This window comes from Oryza glaberrima, chromosome 1, assembly GCF_000147395.1.
Source record: "Oryza glaberrima chromosome 1, OglaRS2, whole genome shotgun sequence".
Lineage (NCBI taxonomy): Eukaryota > Viridiplantae > Streptophyta > Magnoliopsida > Poales > Poaceae > Oryza > Oryza glaberrima.
The window spans coordinates 32465469-32484531 of NC_068326.1; the positions used below are offsets into that span (position 1 = coordinate 32465469).

At 46.8% G+C, this 19063-nt stretch overlaps 3 protein-coding genes and 1 pseudogene across 3 annotated transcripts; 3 read left to right on the forward strand and 1 right to left on the reverse strand.

Moving 5' to 3' along the window:
• Positions 1 to 4662: 4662 nt before the first annotated feature.
• LOC127768288 (phenylacetaldehyde reductase-like) lies at positions 4663 to 6684 on the forward strand. Its single transcript, XM_052293841.1, has 6 exons — positions 4663 to 4902; positions 5010 to 5182; positions 5314 to 5499; positions 5893 to 6055; positions 6133 to 6319; positions 6407 to 6684. The coding sequence occupies exons 1-5, from the start codon at positions 4773 to 4775 to the stop codon at positions 6297 to 6299; spliced, it is 819 nt and encodes a 272-aa protein (XP_052149801.1). The 5' UTR covers positions 4663 to 4772; the 3' UTR covers positions 6300 to 6319; positions 6407 to 6684.
• Positions 6685 to 7223: 539 nt separating this feature from the next.
• On the forward strand, positions 7224 to 9929 carry LOC127755797 (gamma-interferon-responsive lysosomal thiol protein-like). Its single transcript, XM_052281442.1, has 6 exons — positions 7224 to 7849; positions 7967 to 8032; positions 8268 to 8408; positions 8872 to 8964; positions 9060 to 9176; positions 9460 to 9929. Exons 1-6 carry the CDS (start codon positions 7580 to 7582, stop codon positions 9514 to 9516), a joined length of 744 nt encoding a protein of 247 aa, XP_052137402.1. The 5' UTR covers positions 7224 to 7579; the 3' UTR covers positions 9517 to 9929.
• A 591-nt stretch (positions 9930 to 10520) lies between these two features.
• Positions 10521 to 16249, forward strand: LOC127760663 (probable methyltransferase PMT23). Its single transcript, XM_052284952.1, has 8 exons — positions 10521 to 11326; positions 11930 to 12079; positions 12351 to 12621; positions 12780 to 12890; positions 13508 to 13679; positions 13911 to 14174; positions 14703 to 14897; positions 15009 to 16249. Exons 1-8 carry the CDS (start codon positions 10673 to 10675, stop codon positions 15214 to 15216), a joined length of 2025 nt encoding a protein of 674 aa, XP_052140912.1. The 5' UTR covers positions 10521 to 10672; the 3' UTR covers positions 15217 to 16249.
• Positions 16250 to 16753: 504 nt separating this feature from the next.
• LOC127756343 (uncharacterized) lies at positions 16754 to 17310 on the reverse strand (annotated as a pseudogene).
• Between the last annotated feature and the right edge of the window lie 1753 nt (positions 17311 to 19063).

A 19063-nucleotide genomic window follows, 5' to 3' on the forward strand; every position in this document is an offset into this window, starting at 1 on the left:
TTGAGCTGCAAGTGGTTCACAAATCATACTCCATCTACAAGTCTTTCTTCTCGACATACGCAGAGAAACATTGCCGCATGTCAGTGTCACAAGCTCCTTTGCTGGTTGTCAGCTAAATTAGTGGCTTGAGCACTACGCATCAGTAGTTACCAGCAAGCTTGGACAATTAGCACTAGTTTCAAGTTTGTCTTACTCTGCTTACAAAAAAGATTGGCCCAGCTATTGAAATACTCCTGTGCAGTTTGCGTGGTTAAATTGTCATGGAAGTCGCATCGACTGTGGAAGAATCAGTAAACAGCGAATTGAAATTGAGGTTTGTGCAGGACATGAGGGGGTTGAGTGACAAGGAAAACTAATGACTAATGAGGTAGAACAACTCGCCATCCGGCGAATTGGTATCGAGGGTTTGGCGCCATGATTGTGTGCTTACACTGTCGGCCACTTTAATTGCTCGCCGCATGTACTGGTTTGCGAAAGACCCAACTGGACAAGGAACAGAGAAAGGATAGAGATTATATGTGACCATGTAAGCATCCAAAGCAGGAGATCGACTTGGCAAATTGCGCGGCCAGTTGCATGGTGTAGTAGTAGCTAGGATGATACTTTTGTAGACCGGGAGTGGCGATTTGCCTCACCATGCACGTTGGACGATTATTGTGTCCGACCGGCATCGATAGGACAAAAAAATTGATAATTTAACACATTTTTTTTCAGTTATTTTTATTAAAACCTATGAGGATGACATGTGGGACCATCTGAGTGAATGAAAGTGGGCCAAGATATCAAATAATCGAAAGCCATTTTAAAAAGTGTTAAATTATCGAATCTCTCCGATAGGACACGTGAAGTCATCGAGGAGATAAAATTTGCATCACTTGTGCAAACATGTCCTTCCTGTTAATTTGCTCATCAACTGCATTGAAAATCTAAATTTTAAAACTTAATTTAGTCTCTCTTTTTTTATCGAAGTCAATTTTTCAACCATATTTTTTAAGGAAAAAGTACAAATTACCCTCCCGAACTATCGTGGTCGTTCGAATTACCCCCGAACCACAAAACCGGGCATTTTTCGCTCCCAACTATGCAAACCGGACAAATTACCCCCCTCGACCCAATCCGCGGTGGTTTTGGTCCACGTGGCGTACGCGTGGCAGTCCAGTCAGCACTCTATTTATATAAAAAAAATGTGGGACCCACCTGTCATCTCCTCATCCTCTCTCTTCTCTCTCTCACTCTTCCTCTCTCTCTCAAACGGGTCGGCGGTGGCGTGCGGGGGAGGACGTGGCAGCAGCGTGCGGGTAGTGGCGGAGCGCCGGGGAGGACGCGGCGGTGGCGGGCGGCGCCGACGAGAGGGGATGAGGAGGACTACGACGAGGATGGCGTGCACGGTGGCGGGGGATGAGGAGGACGACGACGAGGATGGCGATGGCGGAGTGGAGGACGAGGACGAGGACGCTGGCTGCGGCGATCATGGCAGAGAGGTGGAGCGCGGGGAGGACGCGGCGGCAGCGGGCGGCGCCGAGGAGGTAGCAGAGCACCAGGGACGGGGGATAAGGAGGCGGCCGCTCGGCGCAGCTTCCCCCCTCCCTCTCTCTCTCTCTCTGTGGCGCCGTCGGGACAGCGGGCACAGCGGGGGCGGTGACAAAGCTCGCGGCGCACCCCGGCGCTCCGCCACCTCCTCGGCGCCGCCCACCGCAGCCGCGTCCTCCCCGCGCTCCGCCTCTCCGCCATGGCCACCGCAGCCAACGTCCTCGCCGTCGTCCTCCACTCCTCCATCGCCATCCTTGTCGTCGTCATCCTCCTCATTCCCCATCGCTGCTGCCGCCGCCTCCGCGTCACCCGTCGCTGCCGCCGCCGTGCGCTCCATCCTCCTCACCCCCCCCCTCGTCGGCACCGCCCACCGCCGCCGTGTCCTCCCCCGCACGCCGCCGCCGACCCGTTTGACAGAGAGAGGAAGAGTGAGAGAGAGAAGAGAGATGAAGAGAGGATGAGGAGATGACGGGTGGGTCCCACATTTTTTTTATAAATAGAGTGCTGACTGGACTGCCACGCGTACGCCATGTGGACCAAAACTACCGCGGATTGGGTCGAGGGGGGTAATTTGTCCGATTTACATAGTTAGGGGTGAAGAATGTCCGGTTTTGTGGTTTTGGGATAATTCGGACGACCGCGATAGTTCGGTTGGGTAATTCGTACTTTTTCCTACTTTTTAACCGTTAAGACTACAGATATATCATAAATTATCTTTATTGATTCGTTTATTTTTCCACGGTAGATACCGAGGATGCTTCGATCTTCATTTTTATTAAAAACAAATCATCGTTCGGTGGTCTGAAATTATTTTTCTTGTCCAGAACTCCAGATTCCACGGGCTACATCAAATCCGTCATCGAACTGTTTTTGATGATACCCATCGGAAAAAACGTAATTCGGAGAGAGATGATATTTTGCCCTGTTTTGAGGGGAAAGAGATATGGTACTGGAGATAAACTGCAGTGGGAAATGGTAAGGAACAAACTGGTCTCTCCGTTTCAAATTTCAAGTCATTTTAACTTTTTTTTCAAGTCAAACCTTTTTAAGGTTGACCAAATTTATAGAAAAATTTAGCATCTAAAACACCAAATTAATTTCATTAAATTTAGCATTGAATATATTTTAATAACACATTTGTTTTATATTTAAAATATTATGATATTTTTATAAAATTTATTAAATTCAAATAAGTTTAATTAAAAAGATCAAACGGAGGGAGTGAGAAATCCTTGGAAGGCTCAGGGCTCAGGCCAGCCAACGGAACAAATGGACATCTTCCCAGTTGGCCCAAAGTGAAAGTCTGAAAACCTCCAGCCCATGTCGATCCAAACCAATCCAACTAGCATCCAACTAAGGATTGCGATTTACTTCAATGCCTCTGGTGCACTCGCCTCTCTGAAGTCTGAACCACCACCCGCCCGGGTGTTGTGCGGGGCATTTAATTATTTGTTACTTTTAAATTTGATGTTTAACTATTTACGATTCATATATAAATGATGTATCAATCTAATGCTAAATAATTAATTGCCAAATCTAAAAGTGATAAATAGTTGAATATCTCGCATTGGATGTTCGGTTGGCTCCACCATACAACGGTACAAGCAGAGAATTCATACTGAGGCTGACAATTCGCTGAGAAATGCCACATCCCATACAAAATTAACTTATTTTAGGATGAATGGAGTAACAATTTCTTCACCCATATTTTTTTCTCAAACAATCACAACTTCTCACCATTCAAATTCCTTACCTATTTTCTTTTCTTGACCAATCACAATCACTTTTTATTTAATTCGTTAACTTTCGTTATACTCGTATCTAATCTAAACTTCTTATATTTTTTTTAAGAAGATAATAGTATTTTGATTAAATTGTTGCAATGCGGAATCACGTCAACATCGTTGCTGACCATAATTTGTACTGTAATACTCCCTCCGTCCCATAATATAAGGGATTTTACCATTTTTAGTTGTCCCACAATATAAAGGATTTTGGTGTACTACTTGTCACATCCATCAATTACAATTCAAATTTTTACCCATTTTAACCCTTAACTACCCACTCACCTATAAGCAAATATCATTTAATAGAGGTATTATAGTATTTTCATGCTATCCTTATACTTATTTAAAAGAGAATAATTTCTTGTATTATAGGATGGGATGGAAAGAGTACTACTAGCTCAGAGAGCAAACTGGGCCACTCACCGGCTCAGCGCTGTCCATCTCAACGACCAATGGAAACGATGGATTCATATGGACGCGCCTACGGATCGGTCGGATCGACCAATGCGGGGCCGGGAAAATCGTTTACGTGTAAAACTATTTTAAACTGATTTTTCTCTTAAATTACTTATCCAAATTATGATCCGATTATATTATTAAATTCGTTGCAATTAAATCTTCAAAACAAGACCACACATGGATATATTCCGATGAAAAAAAATTTAGCTTATTATTAAATTATTTTTAAATGTTGCACGATGTTCCACCGGAATTGTTTCACTAAGTAGATCGGAAATGTTTCACTCTTTCAAATCAGGTGTTGCTTCACCTTATATAAAAACAATGTTTCAGCAAATAGCGAAAGAATGTTTCAATTCAGTGCAACATTAGATCTATACATAGAAACATTGTGAGTACACTAGGTGAAACATTTTTCGGTGGAACAAAAAATAAACCAAATTCCCTTAATAGGGGGTTTCCAAAATATGTAGGTTTTTTTTGTTGCAATGGAATGTTCCGTTCAATGCAACATTAGATCTATACATAGTGAAACATTGTGAGTACACTAGTTGAAACATTTTTGGTAGAACAAAAAATAAATCAAATTCCCTTAATAGAGAGTTTCCAAAATATATGGGTTTTTTTAAAAGAATATTTTAATTCACTACAACATATAAATAGTGAAACATTGTAAATATATTAGGTGAAACATCTTTTATGAAAAAAGAGAGAGAGAAGTAAGTGGACCTACAGGTGCACACGTGGGGGAGAGGGGCGTGTGGGGGAGAGGGGCGTGGGGGGAGCGCCCGATCCGGCTCCCCCCGCGCCGGACGACCGAGGGTAAGTGTTTTCGGATTCATATGGCTATTCATGTGGCCCTCGTGCACCACGCTAGCTAACCCGCCTAGTTCACGCAACGTGCCAAACACGGGCCACCCGGTCTCTTTCCACCACGGTGCCCGTGTCCGTCCGAGCGCGCCGAGTCGAGCGGATTGCGGAGAGCGGAGCGGCGAGATGGCGGCGACCGGGGACAGCAGCGGCGCCCTCGTCCGCGTGACGGGCGGCAGCGGCTTCATCGGCTCGTGGCTCGTCCGCCTCCTCCTCGACCGCGGCTACACCGTCCACGCCACCGTCAAGAACCTCCGTATGTAACACGCGCTCTAGATTCTCTCTGCTCATCTCCACGAGATCATGACTACACCGAACCATACGCGGGCAGCTCAAGATCTCCGGTTTTTTCTTCTCTCGTAGAGGACGACGGCGAGACGAGGCACCTGCAGGCTCTGGACGGCGCCGACACGCGGCTCCGGCTGTTCCAGATGGACCTCCTCGACCCGGCCTCCATCACGCCGGCGGTGGACGGCGCCCACGGCGTCTTCCACCTGGCTTCCCCTCTCACACTTCACCCGACTCAAGACCCCGAGGCAACAAATTCTCCCTTCACAATCGCACAGCTGCAGCTGCAGTACTGCCTGCACACTTGCACGAATGCAGTTCTTTCGGTCAACTCATCGCCTAATTTACGACGTTTTCTGCTGCTGTGCCTGCCCTGCAGGGTGAGCTGCTGAAGCCAGCGGTGAGTGGCACTCTCAACGTCCTCCGTGCCGCGAAGGACTGCGGTGTCGCCCGTGTAATGCTGATGGCGTCGCAGGTTGCCATAGTGCCCAATCCTGAGTGGCCTGCTGATAAGGTCATCGACGACGACAGCTGGGCCGACGTCGAGCTCCTCAAGAAACATCAGGTACACAACTTCCCAATTTGCAACTGCACTAGCCGCACCGGGAGTCTCCGATGTGTTGGGGGACTTGGGGGTAATCAGGGTGCTGGCACTAATTAACAAGTCACAAATCACAATCATATGTGCTGATATATGATGTTACGCTTGGTGTGAGTTGTGCAATCTGTTGGTTGTTGCAGACTTACTGTGCTTTTTCCTTATTTGGAAAAAGCACAGTGCATGTCAGATGGGAATATCTACATCATCCAGACACGCAATCCGAAAAGTTACTATATTTTGCTTCTATATGCATGTGCTGTAATGGCAACGGAATTAAATCAACTTCACATTGTGGAAATATGTAGTGTACTGTACCTTTTTTTTTTCTTCAAGCTGTGCTAATTTTACTCAGTGCAGCATTGGTACAACGTATCTAAAACGCTGGCAGAGAAGGCTGCCTGGGACTTCGCCGCAAAGGAAGGCTTTCAGCTGGTCGCCCTCAATCCAGGCTTGGTATTGGGCCCAATGTTGATGCCATCCCCTAATTCTAGTCTCCATATGCTGCTTCAGATTCTCGGAGGTCAGTCTCTCAACTCTCTTCAGTGTTACAATGTTTAATTGATGTAAGTAGCTTCTAAGATCGCTTGTCATGCACAGGCCAGAGGTTTGACATCGATGACTTCTACATTGGCTGTGTCGATGTCAGAGATGTGGCACAGTCCGCGGTAGTGATCTATGAGAACACATCGGCACAGGGACGCCACTTATGCATCGAGTCCATAGAGCGTCTGATTGATTTCCATGATAAACTTGCTGAGCTTTAACCTGAATTCCCGATCCACAGGTGATGCATCTATGGGCATCAACATCTCTTAAATCAGATGCAGTGTTCTTCTCTTGCTAATTTCTTTCTTTTTCTTTTCTGCATCAGAATCCAGGAGGATAAACAAGGGTGGGTGGTGAGATCAAAGGCTGCCTCGAAGAAGCTAATTGATCTTGGTGTGCATTTCATTCCGTTCGAAAAAACCATCAGGGACTCTGTGGATTGCTTGAGAAGCAAAGGTTATATATAAGCCTGTGAACATATATTTCGTACTCAGGTTCAGAAACTGCTGTATTTCAGGTTTCACGGTTGAATAAACTGTCGGAATGCGTAGGCATTTCCTCCCCATCAATAATACACTTTTTTTAACTTCAGAAATGGATATGTTTTAAATTGCATCATTTGGTGGTTCTGGACTTAAAACTGATCAAAAAGCGAAAGAATAATAAGGGAGCAAACATCATAAAGTAGAAAGTGGAAAAAGGCTAGGAAATGAAGTGGATAGAAGAGAAACAAAATCATTCAAAATAAAAAAGGAACAGAGTAAAGAACAGGAAAAGGAAAGCAGAAGAAATCTAGCTCTGAGATCTCTTCCAGGTCCCTCCCTTTACTTGTTCTCTTTTACCTGCAGCAATAAGATAACCAACTAGGTCATCCTACAACTCAAAAATCTTTGTCATTTTATTTTTCGAACCGACTCCAGCTCACAGTTAAAAATCTTTGTCATTTTATTTAGATGACATGTAATAAATAGGTGGGTCCACTCGAGCCGTTAAAACAGTTTCCCTCATATGTGCAGTCATCGGAGTTTCTAGTGACGTAGCCCATGCCCCATAGCCCCATAGGAACCTGATCGTCGATATCTGCGGCATCCAGCATAAAGTCACTCGGTGCTCTTGTGTGGAGTTCGAACATGTAATCGTACGTTGAACCCCACAGCCACAGGTCGCCACACCATCGAAAGCAAAGGCTACAGTAGCAAGCGGCAAAGCTGGTTCTTCTCACTCGATTCGATTCGCCGGCCTGACATGAAGCCACGCTCGCTTCTTGAAAACCTGTCTCCCGCGCAACCTGACCTGGGAAAAGGCTGCCTTCCAGGAGAGGAGATGATCCAAGAGCATCTCCTTCTCCGTCTCCTTCCTTTCGCCTCCAAAAGGAGCTAAAGCATATCGATCTCGCGATCGATCGATTCGATCGACGACGCGTACATTGGCTAGCCCCCTGCACCAAAAAAAAAAAAGGCGGCGCCTTTAGCTCTCTTTTCCTCTCCCCGCTTGCCCCATGGCTTGTTGTTCTTGTTCTTCCTCCTCGCGAATTCTTCCTCGAATCCTCATCTTGTCCCTCGTACTGTTCTCCTTCGCCACGGCGCCATGCGCCGCTGGGAGGGTCACGATGTCGGTCTATTACGAGACGCTGTGCCCGTTCTGCTCCGGCTTCGTCGTCAACGACCTCGCGAGGATCTTCCGGGACGGCCTCTCCCCCGTCGTTGACCTCCGCCTCGTCCCCTTCGGCAATGGCCGCGTCTCGCCCGACGGATCGATTACCTGCCAGGTCCGCCTCGATCGCTAGCCTCCGTTCCTCACCCATCTCGTTATTAATCTGTTCGTCATCCTCGCCCCGCGCTCACCATGGTTTCCGATTGCCTACTCTAATTGCTTGGTTTTGCAGCATGGAGAGGAGGAATGCCAACTCAATGCGATAGAAGCTTGCGTGATCAGACTTTGGCCTGACGCGGTAATGCCTTACATTAACAGAACAAAAAAAAAAGTTTCTGAACTCAATAGTTCAGTGTCCTGTAGTGTAATTATGTGACAAAACATGCTGGCATTTAATCCATCTATATAGTAGTAGTATGATGTACTGTATGAATGAGCATATGGTAGATCTGCCAAGCTCATCTATTGCTCACATCGATAGAATTTGAGACAATGCACTGAAGTGCCACCAGTATCTGTTCTTCTGAATGCAGGAACAGCATTTCCCTTTCATTAATTGCATTGAGCATTTAGCGCTGACTCAAAAATGGAACGCGTGGCAATCTTGCTTTCAAGAAACTGGTCTAGCCTCTCAACCTGTTATGGACTGCTATAACTCAGGGTACGGCACACAGGTAGGTTCAGTTATTGGCTTCCTATTTCCATTGTCTTTTACTTTCAGATTTGCAGTTGATATATGTTGAGCTAAGAAAGTACTCAGCTTGTTTTTTTATTTAGAAAAATAAAATAAGTAGTTCTGGTATAGTTGTGTTTAGTAACAATGAAAGTACATCCTAAATGATTTTTTTTCTGAAGACCACCATATACTCCATCCGTCCCAAAATATAGCAACTTTTAGCTGGATAGGACATAATTTATTACTACGAATCTGGATAGAAGGTCTGTCCAGATTCTACTAGGATACGTCCCATCCACAAAAAAAATGCTAAATTTTGGGACGGAGGGAGTAATATGCATTCACAAGATAATGGATCTGATTCTTGCGCTATTCTTCAGATTTGTTCAGAACAGCTCAGCAGCATATTTCTATGTACGTTGAATTTTGATCATCTAATAATAAATCAATTGAATGTGCAGCTTCAACTCCAGTATGCTGCAGAGACGAATGCCCTTCAGCCTCCTCATCAGTTTGTACCCTGGGTGACCGTAAACGGGCGCCCCCTTGGTGATGTAAGTTCCATTTCTTTTCTGAAAATTCTAGTCATATTATGCACCATTACTTAAATCTGTCAGGAGAACTAGCACATTATGTCACTGATCTGCAGGATTACACGAATTTTGAAGCCTACATCTGCAGAGCTTATGATGGTGAACTTCCTGAGGCATGCAGGGGGAAACACCTCGCCATTGCTCAACAGACAAGAGCAAGCCGAGGAGGCAAGGTGTGCTTAGCTAGCAAAACTGTCAGTTCAAATAAACCTTAGAAACAGGCATGAGGCAACAAAATGTTTTGTTTCAAGCTGTTCTGGAATCTATACTACTCTGCTTGGTCTAGATGTATTTTGCAGTTGATTGAGCCAGCGTTTCCGTCATGCAACTAGTGTTATGGTTATTGGCATTTGTGGGACTAATAAGAACATGCACAGATTTGTTTTGCACATTTCAGTTCACATCATTTTGTTCAGATACACAAGCCTGATCGATGTCCATGTTCTTGTAATGCAGAGGAATCCACAAAAGTTGGCCATTCTACTTGCCTTCTGCATCGCGGTGTGGTTCTGACCTCTCTGGAGCGCCATTTCTCGAGAAAACTCAAACAGTTCAAGATCAGATGAAGCTAACCAAGTAGACTAACAAATACGGAGTAGAAGTAAACAACATTCGCAAACAAGGCATTGTGTAGCACATAAAGTTGCGAATTTTTTCCCCCTTTCTTTGCCTCTGCAAAAAAAATTTCTCTCTTTTCTCTAACAGCGAGTTCAGTATCATTGACTGTCTCAGATAAGGAGACTAGTCACGCTCACGCTTGATTGTTCTATTAGGCCTGTTGTTATACAGATCAAGTGTAAATAAAACTGTAAACAGCAAACCGGTGGAGCTGAAGGACTCTTTTTAAGACAGCCTCGTTGGCAATTGTACTTCTTTCTGCCTTCCTGGCTGTTGCAGTAATAAACAACCTTCCCGGCTCTCCTGATTCTCACTAATCACATGGGTGGCACGTTTGTGCTTGTAAATAGCATTCCAAAGTAGAGTGGGCCCCATTTTCAGAAGGATGGCGAAGATGGTTTATTAAGCACTAATGGTACAATCATCTGACACTCCAGATTCCAGAACATGCTCTTTTCTGAAACAGAGACTGCTAATACCTTCCCCGGTTTATCCTGATCAGCTCAGGCTCTGCAATACTCATTTAAAAGAAACTTTTGCGTATGTATCACCGTATGACTAGTTATTTCAAGATTGGTCCTGAACAAAGTGTAAGGTTAAGGAGCTAGAGATTCTGAAAAGTAACTTATAAATATCTAGCTGGTGAGAAATTTTTTTTAAAAAAAACTAAAATTTCCAGTTTCTAGCTAATAGTTCTTTTGCTGAATTATATAAATTTAAACAAGAATGTAAATTGTTTGACGAGAGACGACGAAAATTCCTGATTGCCCACAAGGGTTATCCTGAAAATACAGACGACTAGCAGGCATCAACGTGCAAAAGTAGCTCAACAAGAGACTACTATACTACTAGTCTACTTCTGCTCCTCCATTAACTGAACTAAACAACCTCTCTTAAACTGAAACTCTGAAACCAACCTCCGCCACCATCTGCAACTCTCTGCACTGTCCCCGCTTCCTTCCACGGCCACGGCGGCGGCCATCGCCGCCGTCGGCGATCTCGCCCTGCTCCATCCCGCTCTCCCGTTTCCAATCCCCCAACCGGAGCAGAAATGGCCATCTCCTCCGCCCTCTCCTTCCTCTCCGATCGCAAGCGCCCTATCGTTGTTTCCGTCTTCCTCTTCCTCCTCCTCTCATCCCTCTTCCTCCTCTTCAGCCCCGCACCTGCCGCGCTCCCTTTCTTCTCCTTCCCCTCCTCTCACCTCTCCTCCTCCTCCTCCTCTCCTATCGCCGCCACGCCGCCCCCCCTGACTCCAGTTTCCGTCCCCGCCAACGCATCTTCACCGGAGACCCCAGTTGACGCGTCCGGTGGGAGCAACGCTGGCGCCACCGCACCCACCAGGGACGCTCCTCAGCCAGATCGCAGTCGGAGCACGCCCCCTGCCGCCGTCGGAGTGCGTGGATCGGCGGGCACCAACGGAACCAGCAGGGGCGTCTCGGCCGGCGGCGATGGAGCAGGAGCAGCAGCGGCGGCGGCGGCAGGTGTGGCGGTGCCGTCGTGGGAGGTGTGCGAGGTGGGGAAGGGAGTGGTGGCCGCGGACTACATACCGTGCCTGGACAACGTGAAGGCGGTGAAGGCGTTGAAGTCGCTGCGTCACATGGAGCACCGGGAGCGCCACTGCCCGACGGCGCCGAGGCCGAGGTGCCTCGTGCCGCTGCCCACGGGGTACCGGTCACCCTTGCCGTGGCCGCGCAGCCGTGACATGGTGAGCATGACTGCTTGCCTTCTTCGGTAAGCGAGGAAGCGGTTTTACCTTGTTCATTCCACAATGGTGAAATGGTAGTAATGGTAATTTGATATTGCTAAATCTTGTCCCATAGGAGTACCTGACAAAGAGTTAGTGTTGTGTGCCGTGTGGTTTGGCTGTGCCGTGATCGGTGATACTCAACCCAAACTAGCATGTTTAAGCATCCAAGTAAACAAAGCAAACATTGCAGTTTCTTCAGTATTTTGTTACTAAACTAGCTACTGTTATGAACTTATATGTACAAATGAACCTGGAAACCATAATGGAGAACTCTGTTAGGGTCTTAGGGACGTGGCTTCAATGTCCCCGTCTAATGTATGTTGCCAGGTTGAGAATTGTGCATATCCACTAGGTAGTAGGATTTTTTTTTTTGTCAAATCAGAAAGACCCGTGCATTTTATCTGTGCAACTATCGTCCACAAGATGTTCATCAACTAGAATTCTGTTTTATAAAAGCCAATTGTGGCATCGTCCACAAGATGTTCATCAACTAGAATTCTGTTTTATAAAAGCCAATTGTGGCTATATCTTGTGATGACATATTTCCTCTGCAAATTTCAGATTTGGTACAATAATGTCCCTCATCCAAAGTTAGTGGAATACAAGAAGGACCAGAACTGGGTTAGGAAGTCTGGCAATTATTTTGTTTTCCCTGGAGGTGGAACTCAATTTAAAGCTGGTGTGACTAATTACATTCGATTTATTCAACAGGTATATACTTTAGAAGTTGTTAAGTCGTAGATAAGTTTCATAATATTAAGACAATAAATTTATGCTTGTCTGTGAAACAACTTCACAGCCTTAAGTCCAGTGTTTAAGTGGCATATTCCTAAAATTAATATGGATCCTGGTGGTTCAAAAGCAAACATGGACATATATTCCTAGGATAATCATGCAAAGTTAAAATATATTGCTTCAAAGTATCCGATATGATGTTATCCCTTGTTATATTTGTTTACATCCAGCCTTGTTGATTTAATAGATCATGCCAAACATTGAATGGGGGACCCATACAAGAACTGTTCTGGATGTTGGATGCGGTGTTGCCAGCTTTGGTGGATACTTGCTTGACAGGAATGTCATTACTATGTCTGTTGCACCCAAAGATGAGCATGAAGCTCAGATACAGTTTGCTCTCGAACGTGGAATTCCAGCATTGTTGGCAGTGATTGGAACACAAAAACTTCCATTCCCTGATAATTCATTTGATGTGATCCATTGTGCAAGGTGTAGGGTCCACTGGTATGCTGATGGCAAGTACTTTAAACCATTGTTGATATGTTTATCTTACAATTCTTCACGTTGTTGACTTTTAAATAGGAATGTTCAGTGGGTTCATTTATTATATTTTCTATGTTAAAATGTAATGCGCACTTTTTTAATTATGACTTCACTAACCTGGGGCATACAGGTGGAAAACCATTATTAGAGCTTAATAGAGTGCTCAGGCCTGGAGGATACTACATCTGGTCTGCAACTCCTGTATATCGTCGTGGCAAAAGAGATGAAGACGACTGGAATGGTTAGTAAGATCTATTATGTGTCGTAGTGATTTTTACCATCATAAGTTCTCAAATTACACATTACTATCTCAAACAAATTATGCATCTTTGTGGAACAGATAAATAATTTGTTGCTAAGAAGGTTTCATGCATAGTATTTTATTGTGACCCTATATAATAGCAAGTTCCATGCTGGCTTATATTAAGTAGAATAAAAAAAAGACTGTAAATTTGGTACCTCTGTATAATGAAGGGGTGTGTACTAGAAGGGAAATTACAAAGTCTTGTTAGAACGAGTGAAAGCTTCAGAGGCTTGGCACACTAAGTTCCCAGGCAGTTGAGATAGCATCACATTTTAAGAATATAAAAAGTATCGTCTCAGTTATGTTGACATTTTAACAATATTGGTGTGTAACACGGTCTGCAGTTAAGAACATGAATTTAACAAATTCATATGATAGTGTTCTCATTATGCGTGTATGATTACAGAATATTTCACTGTTGTTTGACCTGTGATGGGTTTATATATGTTACTACCTGTTACTTTTCCTTAAAGGCACGGATCAATATAGTTTACATATGATTGTAGGGATCAATGTATTCTTGCTAACTGGAGTTTGTGTTCCACTTATTGCAGTGATGGTTACTCTGACCAAGTCAATTTGCTGGAGGACAGTAGTAAAATCTAAGGATGTTAATAGGATTGGTGTTGTTATATATCAGAAGCCAACCTCAAATTCTTGCTACTTTGAGAGAAAACAGAATGAACCACCCCTATGCCCTAGTAGGGAAGGATCACATTCCCCTTGGTACATCTTATTGATGAGTCATTTCCTTTGTTTTATTTCACATACAGTTGAGACTTACACAATTTGTGCAAGTCCTTACATCACTAGTGCATGTTTGGGCTGATTGCTGCATTGATGTAGGCACTTAAGTTTTGTGGCATCTGCTAGTAGTTCTTGCTACTGGTGTCTAAGCTTTGTAGAAGTTTTATTGTACTAGATAAACTAATGTTATTTTTTTGTTGCCCTCTTTAGGTATGCACCACTTGATAGTTGCCTCTTGTTACCTGCTGTGTCAAGTTCAGGTGAAGGAAACAGCTGGCCCATTTCCTGGCCAGAAAGGCTTAACATCAAATACTCAACTATATCTGACAACGCTTCTACTCAGTTTTCTCAAGAAAAATTTGATTCTGACACAAAGCACTGGAAGGACCTTGTTTCAGAAGTATATTTCAATGAGTTTGCAGTTAATTGGTCTACCGTTCGCAATGTCATGGATATGAATGCTGGTTTTGGAGGGTGAGAAAACTTTGATTCTTAATTTTCTTCAATGGGCTTGTTGATATTTCACAAGTTATGACCATGTCTTTCAATGTTTGAATGCTTTGTTTTGATCCCATGAAATTTTCTGTCCTTTGTTTTCCTGAATAGTTAGACTGTTCATTTGGTTTAGTCCGGATTGTTGGTTTTGAGAGTTTATATATTGGTCCCAGTGTTCTAGTGTTCACTATTCCTTATATGGTAGCTTTTCTATTGAAGAGTACATTTCATTTTGTTTAGTGGATTTCAGCAGCCAATCTTTACACATATAGGCTTGAACTTCTTGAATTTCTGAAATGTCCCAGATTGTAGTCTAATAGTAGCTTGTTGTGTTAAGGATCTATCATTCTATGTAATCTTCAAAAGCAGATGTTCTGTTCACACGATTCCAATAGCTGTTTACAGTATGTTTCAAGGATCCTTCTTTTTCTTATAACGATGAGCAGTCTAGCTATATAGTTTGTTTGATGGTGAGATAAAATTACCTGGTTTTCTTTCTTCTACCAGATTTGCGGCGTCACTCATCCACAAACCTTTGTGGGTTATGAACGTTGTACCTTTTGATCATCCAGAAGCCTTGCCTATCATTTTCAACAGAGGTTTGATTGGGGTATATCATGACTGGTGTGAATCTTTTAATACATATCCCCGGACCTATGATCTTGTTCACATGAGTTATCTCCTTCAGGGCCTCACAAATAGGTGAAAAATCATGTCTTGATTCTTTGAGAACTGTTCTGTTTAAATATCATTATTCTCTTCTACCAGCGTACAGAATCAAGCAAGCTTGGTATTAATGCTTTTGTATTTTAGGTGTGATATCATTGAAGTAGCAGCAGAAATTGATAGGATACTTAGACCTGGAAAATGGTTCGTGTTGCAAGATACTGAGCAAGTGATTAGAAAAATGGATCCAGTTCTTCGCTCTTTGCACTACAGGACTGCAATTGTGAAGCAACAATTTCTTGTCGCTAGAAAGGGCTTCTGGCGCCCATACAGTGCAGGTTCTGAGTCAAGATGATTCATGCTTCGTCTTCTGTTGCTGTTAGTAAAAATCAAACAACTGATTTGATTCTTTAAATTCTAATTACATGGATTCTTCGCATAGCATAGATGACACAAATTAGCCCCATATCAACGGTGAGTTCATTCCCTCTGTTTGTAGTTAGCAGTCCATATTAACCATCGGGCTTACTGAGTTGATTCTTTTGTTTCCGTTTTGTTGTGTACAAATTAAAGAACTTATGGCTACAGCAATAGCCAATAGGTTAGCAATAACAGATTGTGGATTTTGAAAGCATGTCTTGATTATTCATTGGTATTTACCTTCGTATATTTAGCAATGATGTTTTCATGCCTTCTTGCAAAGTAACAACAGTAAACTCCCAAGCTATTTTGTTACCGGTGCTTTTTGTGTTGTCTCGGGTATATTATTTCTTTGCATGCTTCACAGTTGACTCGTCTGTTTGGATTGAACACCCATCAAATACTATGATATTGTCCCCAGCAATGGGTGTAGAATGGACAGGCCGGACCTGAATCCGCCAGAGAGGGGCGTACGTTGGCGTGCTGAAACTTACCTTTAGTTTATTTTTTTCGAAGCGCTTCAGAGGTGAAGAAAGCATTGTGTAAGTGATGTGTTTCCTCTCTATTATTATTTTGTTCATGCAATTTAAGAAGCCAGTATTTGGCATAGCTTCTTCGGCTTTTAAGACGAAGCTAATTTTAATTTGAAATGTTGATTTTAAGAATAAATTTAGCTGGTTTCTTTTACTTGTTTACTTAGGAATAGCAAACATGAAAAAATAAAAAAGAGTTGGGCAACAAAACTGCGGAAGAAACCACCTAAAATTAATCCTAAAAATCAGATTCTAAAATTTCAAAAAACTGGTCCAGTGCAACACGCTGACTACACATCAATGCTAGAAGCTCATGAAAAAGGTTAGGTTTAGTTTGATTCCAAAACTGTCAATGTAAGATAATAGATAATATCATATTACCCTAATTTATTAGGGCAGCACTATGATCGGGTGTTTGATAGCCACCCATACTATCCTTACCTTTGGCTTGACCATTGCCGCCGGGCGACGGTGGCTCACGAGATCTGATGAGATCTGATGCTCGAGCGCGTAGACGAGCGGTGGTGCTCGCCCACGCCCGTCGCAGCGGAGACGAGGACACACCACGTTCGGCCGCGCACGCTATGTTCGTGTTCGTCTGTGGTAGGCCCGCGTCGTGCGGACCCAGCAGATCACAGGAGAACAAACCGTGAACGTGGGCCGCATGGGTACGGAGACATGTATGGGTTATGGCCTATGAGCCGCAATCGTCAGTTAAATTGGTTCTACCGGGCCGAGGGGTCAAAGTCCGTTGTAAAAAGTACACCGAAGGTCCCTCAACTTGTCATCGAGTTACAAAATCGTCCCCAACCACAAAACTAGATATATGACATCTCTCAACTTACAAAACCGTTCACTTTAGATCCTTCGGTGTTTTTGACCCCGGTTTTATCCGACGTGGAGGTTGAGTTAGCGTGGGACCCACGTGGGCCCCACATGTCAGGATGCCACATCATCACCAACACTGTTTGTCAAGAGCGCGGTGGGGAGGGACACGCCATCGCGATGGTCATCGAAGAGGATGCGGGGGTGGCAAAACCTGGGCATCGCCATGATCTGCACCTTACACCTGGCGAAGTCGTACTTCTTCCACCTCGGCACCGTCGCGGACACTAGCCTAACCACCACCAGGTCCCCGCCAAGCCCGGACATGAAGGGCGGCGGCGGTGGCTGCTCGGCCTCAAGCGGGCTCCGCCCAAGCTCCCAGGCGTATTACTGGTGCCGCGCCCGACGCTCCTTCCCGAGCGTCCAGTAGAGCCGCCGATACATGTCGACGAGACGCCGGTGTTGCGCCTACAGCTCTTCCGCCGACGCAACATCTCCTCTTGGGTGAGTGTCTCCGAAGTGGCCTCCATCTGCGGTGAGGGAGGGTCACTGGGCATGATAGGGTTTTCGGGCGGCGCCGCCTCCCCTTCCGCCTCCGTCTTCGCCGCGGCGAAGGGATCGTTAGGGTTCTGGTGGGACGGAGGAGACGACAACCCGCGGGAGGAGGACATGGCGGCGCGGCGGCGGGATTCATACCCGCAGGCGCCGCCCTCCCCTTCTCCCCCATCGCCGGCCGTCAGACCTCCTACGGCCCGCGGGAGGAGGACATGGCGGCGCGGCAGCAGGATTCGTACCGGCAGGCGCCGCTATCGCCAACCGTTGGACTGTAGCGCCTGTTCCGTCGTGGCGCCTAGCGGGAAAAACTAGCTCTTAAAAAAATCCTAATTGCGAAATCCGTTTCTTTGCTTGTTGTCTAGTGTCCGTGCCTTCTCAGATCTCGAAGCCCCGATCTATCGTCAAGTTCAATCCCGAATCCAAATCCTTCCCAAATCAATCCCTCCGCAAAAGTATAATTCGCCTCCCTAGGGTTCGATGGGCCGAATCCCCCTCGGCCCATCTCCCCCTCTCTCCCCGGCTCTCTCTCTCTCTCTCTCTCTCTCCCTCTCCCCCGCTCTGCCCGAGCGCTGCACGCGCGTGCGCGCGAGCCGCGCCGAGCCGAGCCCTCCCTCCCGCACCCCGCTGCCGCCTCCCGCCGACGCCGCCCAAATCGCCGCGCCGCCCGATGCTTCCCCTGCGCGCGCGCGCCGTGGTGGCCAACCGGCCAGTCGCCGCCGCCGTCAGCCTCTGCCCGCGCCTGCCGCCCGTGTCGCCGCTCCACTCCAAGCCGGTCCGCCGTCATTGCCGTCGTCATCGATTCGGCCCTACCACTCCCCGCGCGTGCCTCCAAGGGACGGAGGCAGAGCCCTCTGCCCCCTCTGCCGCGTCGCTCTCTCTCCCCCCCCCCCCTTTTTCCCGAAGCGGCAAGGAGGCAAGCCCCCTTTCCCCTCCTCCTTTTTCCCCTTTTCTCTCCCCGCCGGCGTCATCCGCCTCTGTCGCCGTTTTGGCCGCGAGCGCCGAGCGCCAGCTCGCGCCTTGACCGCCCAAGGTCGGTTTCCAAACTGACATCGCCGCCCTATAAACCCAGGCGCCCTCCCTTCCTTTTCCCCTCCCAATCTTCCCCGTTTTTCGCCCGCGCCATTGCCGTCTCTCTCGCCGACCGTCGCCGTCGCGTGTGCCGGAGGAGCCGGTGCGCGCTAGGACGCGGAAGGGGACTCTGGGCGCTCGTCTTCTTCCTCTTCCCCGGCCCGAGGCCGGAGAGATCGCTCCCGCGCCGTCGGTTCTCGTCACTGCGCCCCTTCCCCGCACGGTAGTGTCTCCCTCCGTTCTCCCTTCTCGTTCCATCTCCTCCCCTTAGTTTTCGGTAGTAGCATGTGTAGCCTCCCCGTAGCTAGCCGGCGCCGCCCCGACTGCTGCCGTCGCTCGCTGCGTGCTCGCCGCCGTCGCCGCCCGTGCTCCGTAGCACCCGCTCGTCGCCGGCCTCGCTCGGCGTAGCTCTGCCCAATCCGACGCTAGCAACGGATTCCCGTAGCCGCATAGATGCTCTCACCGCCGGGAATCGACCCCTCGTGACCTCGTCGCCGTTTCCCCCTTTTCCCGCCGCTGGTTGTCGCCGCCGCAATCCGCCGCCGTCGAGCATTCCCCGGTGAATTCGAGCCGTTGGCTCGTCTCCCCTCGTCCCGTGCAACCTCCCAGAGTGCTCGCTTTCGCCTGTATCGCCGAGGTTCGCTCCGCCGCTCGCCGCTGTCGTCCGCCGTCCGTTTCGGCCGGTGTCGTCGTCTACCTCCCGCCGGTCCGCGTGGCAGCCACGTAGGCGCCACGTCGGCGCCACCTCGGCCGCAACCGGGCCGACCGACCAGGCCAGCCGCCCCCTCCGTTTCCCTCCCC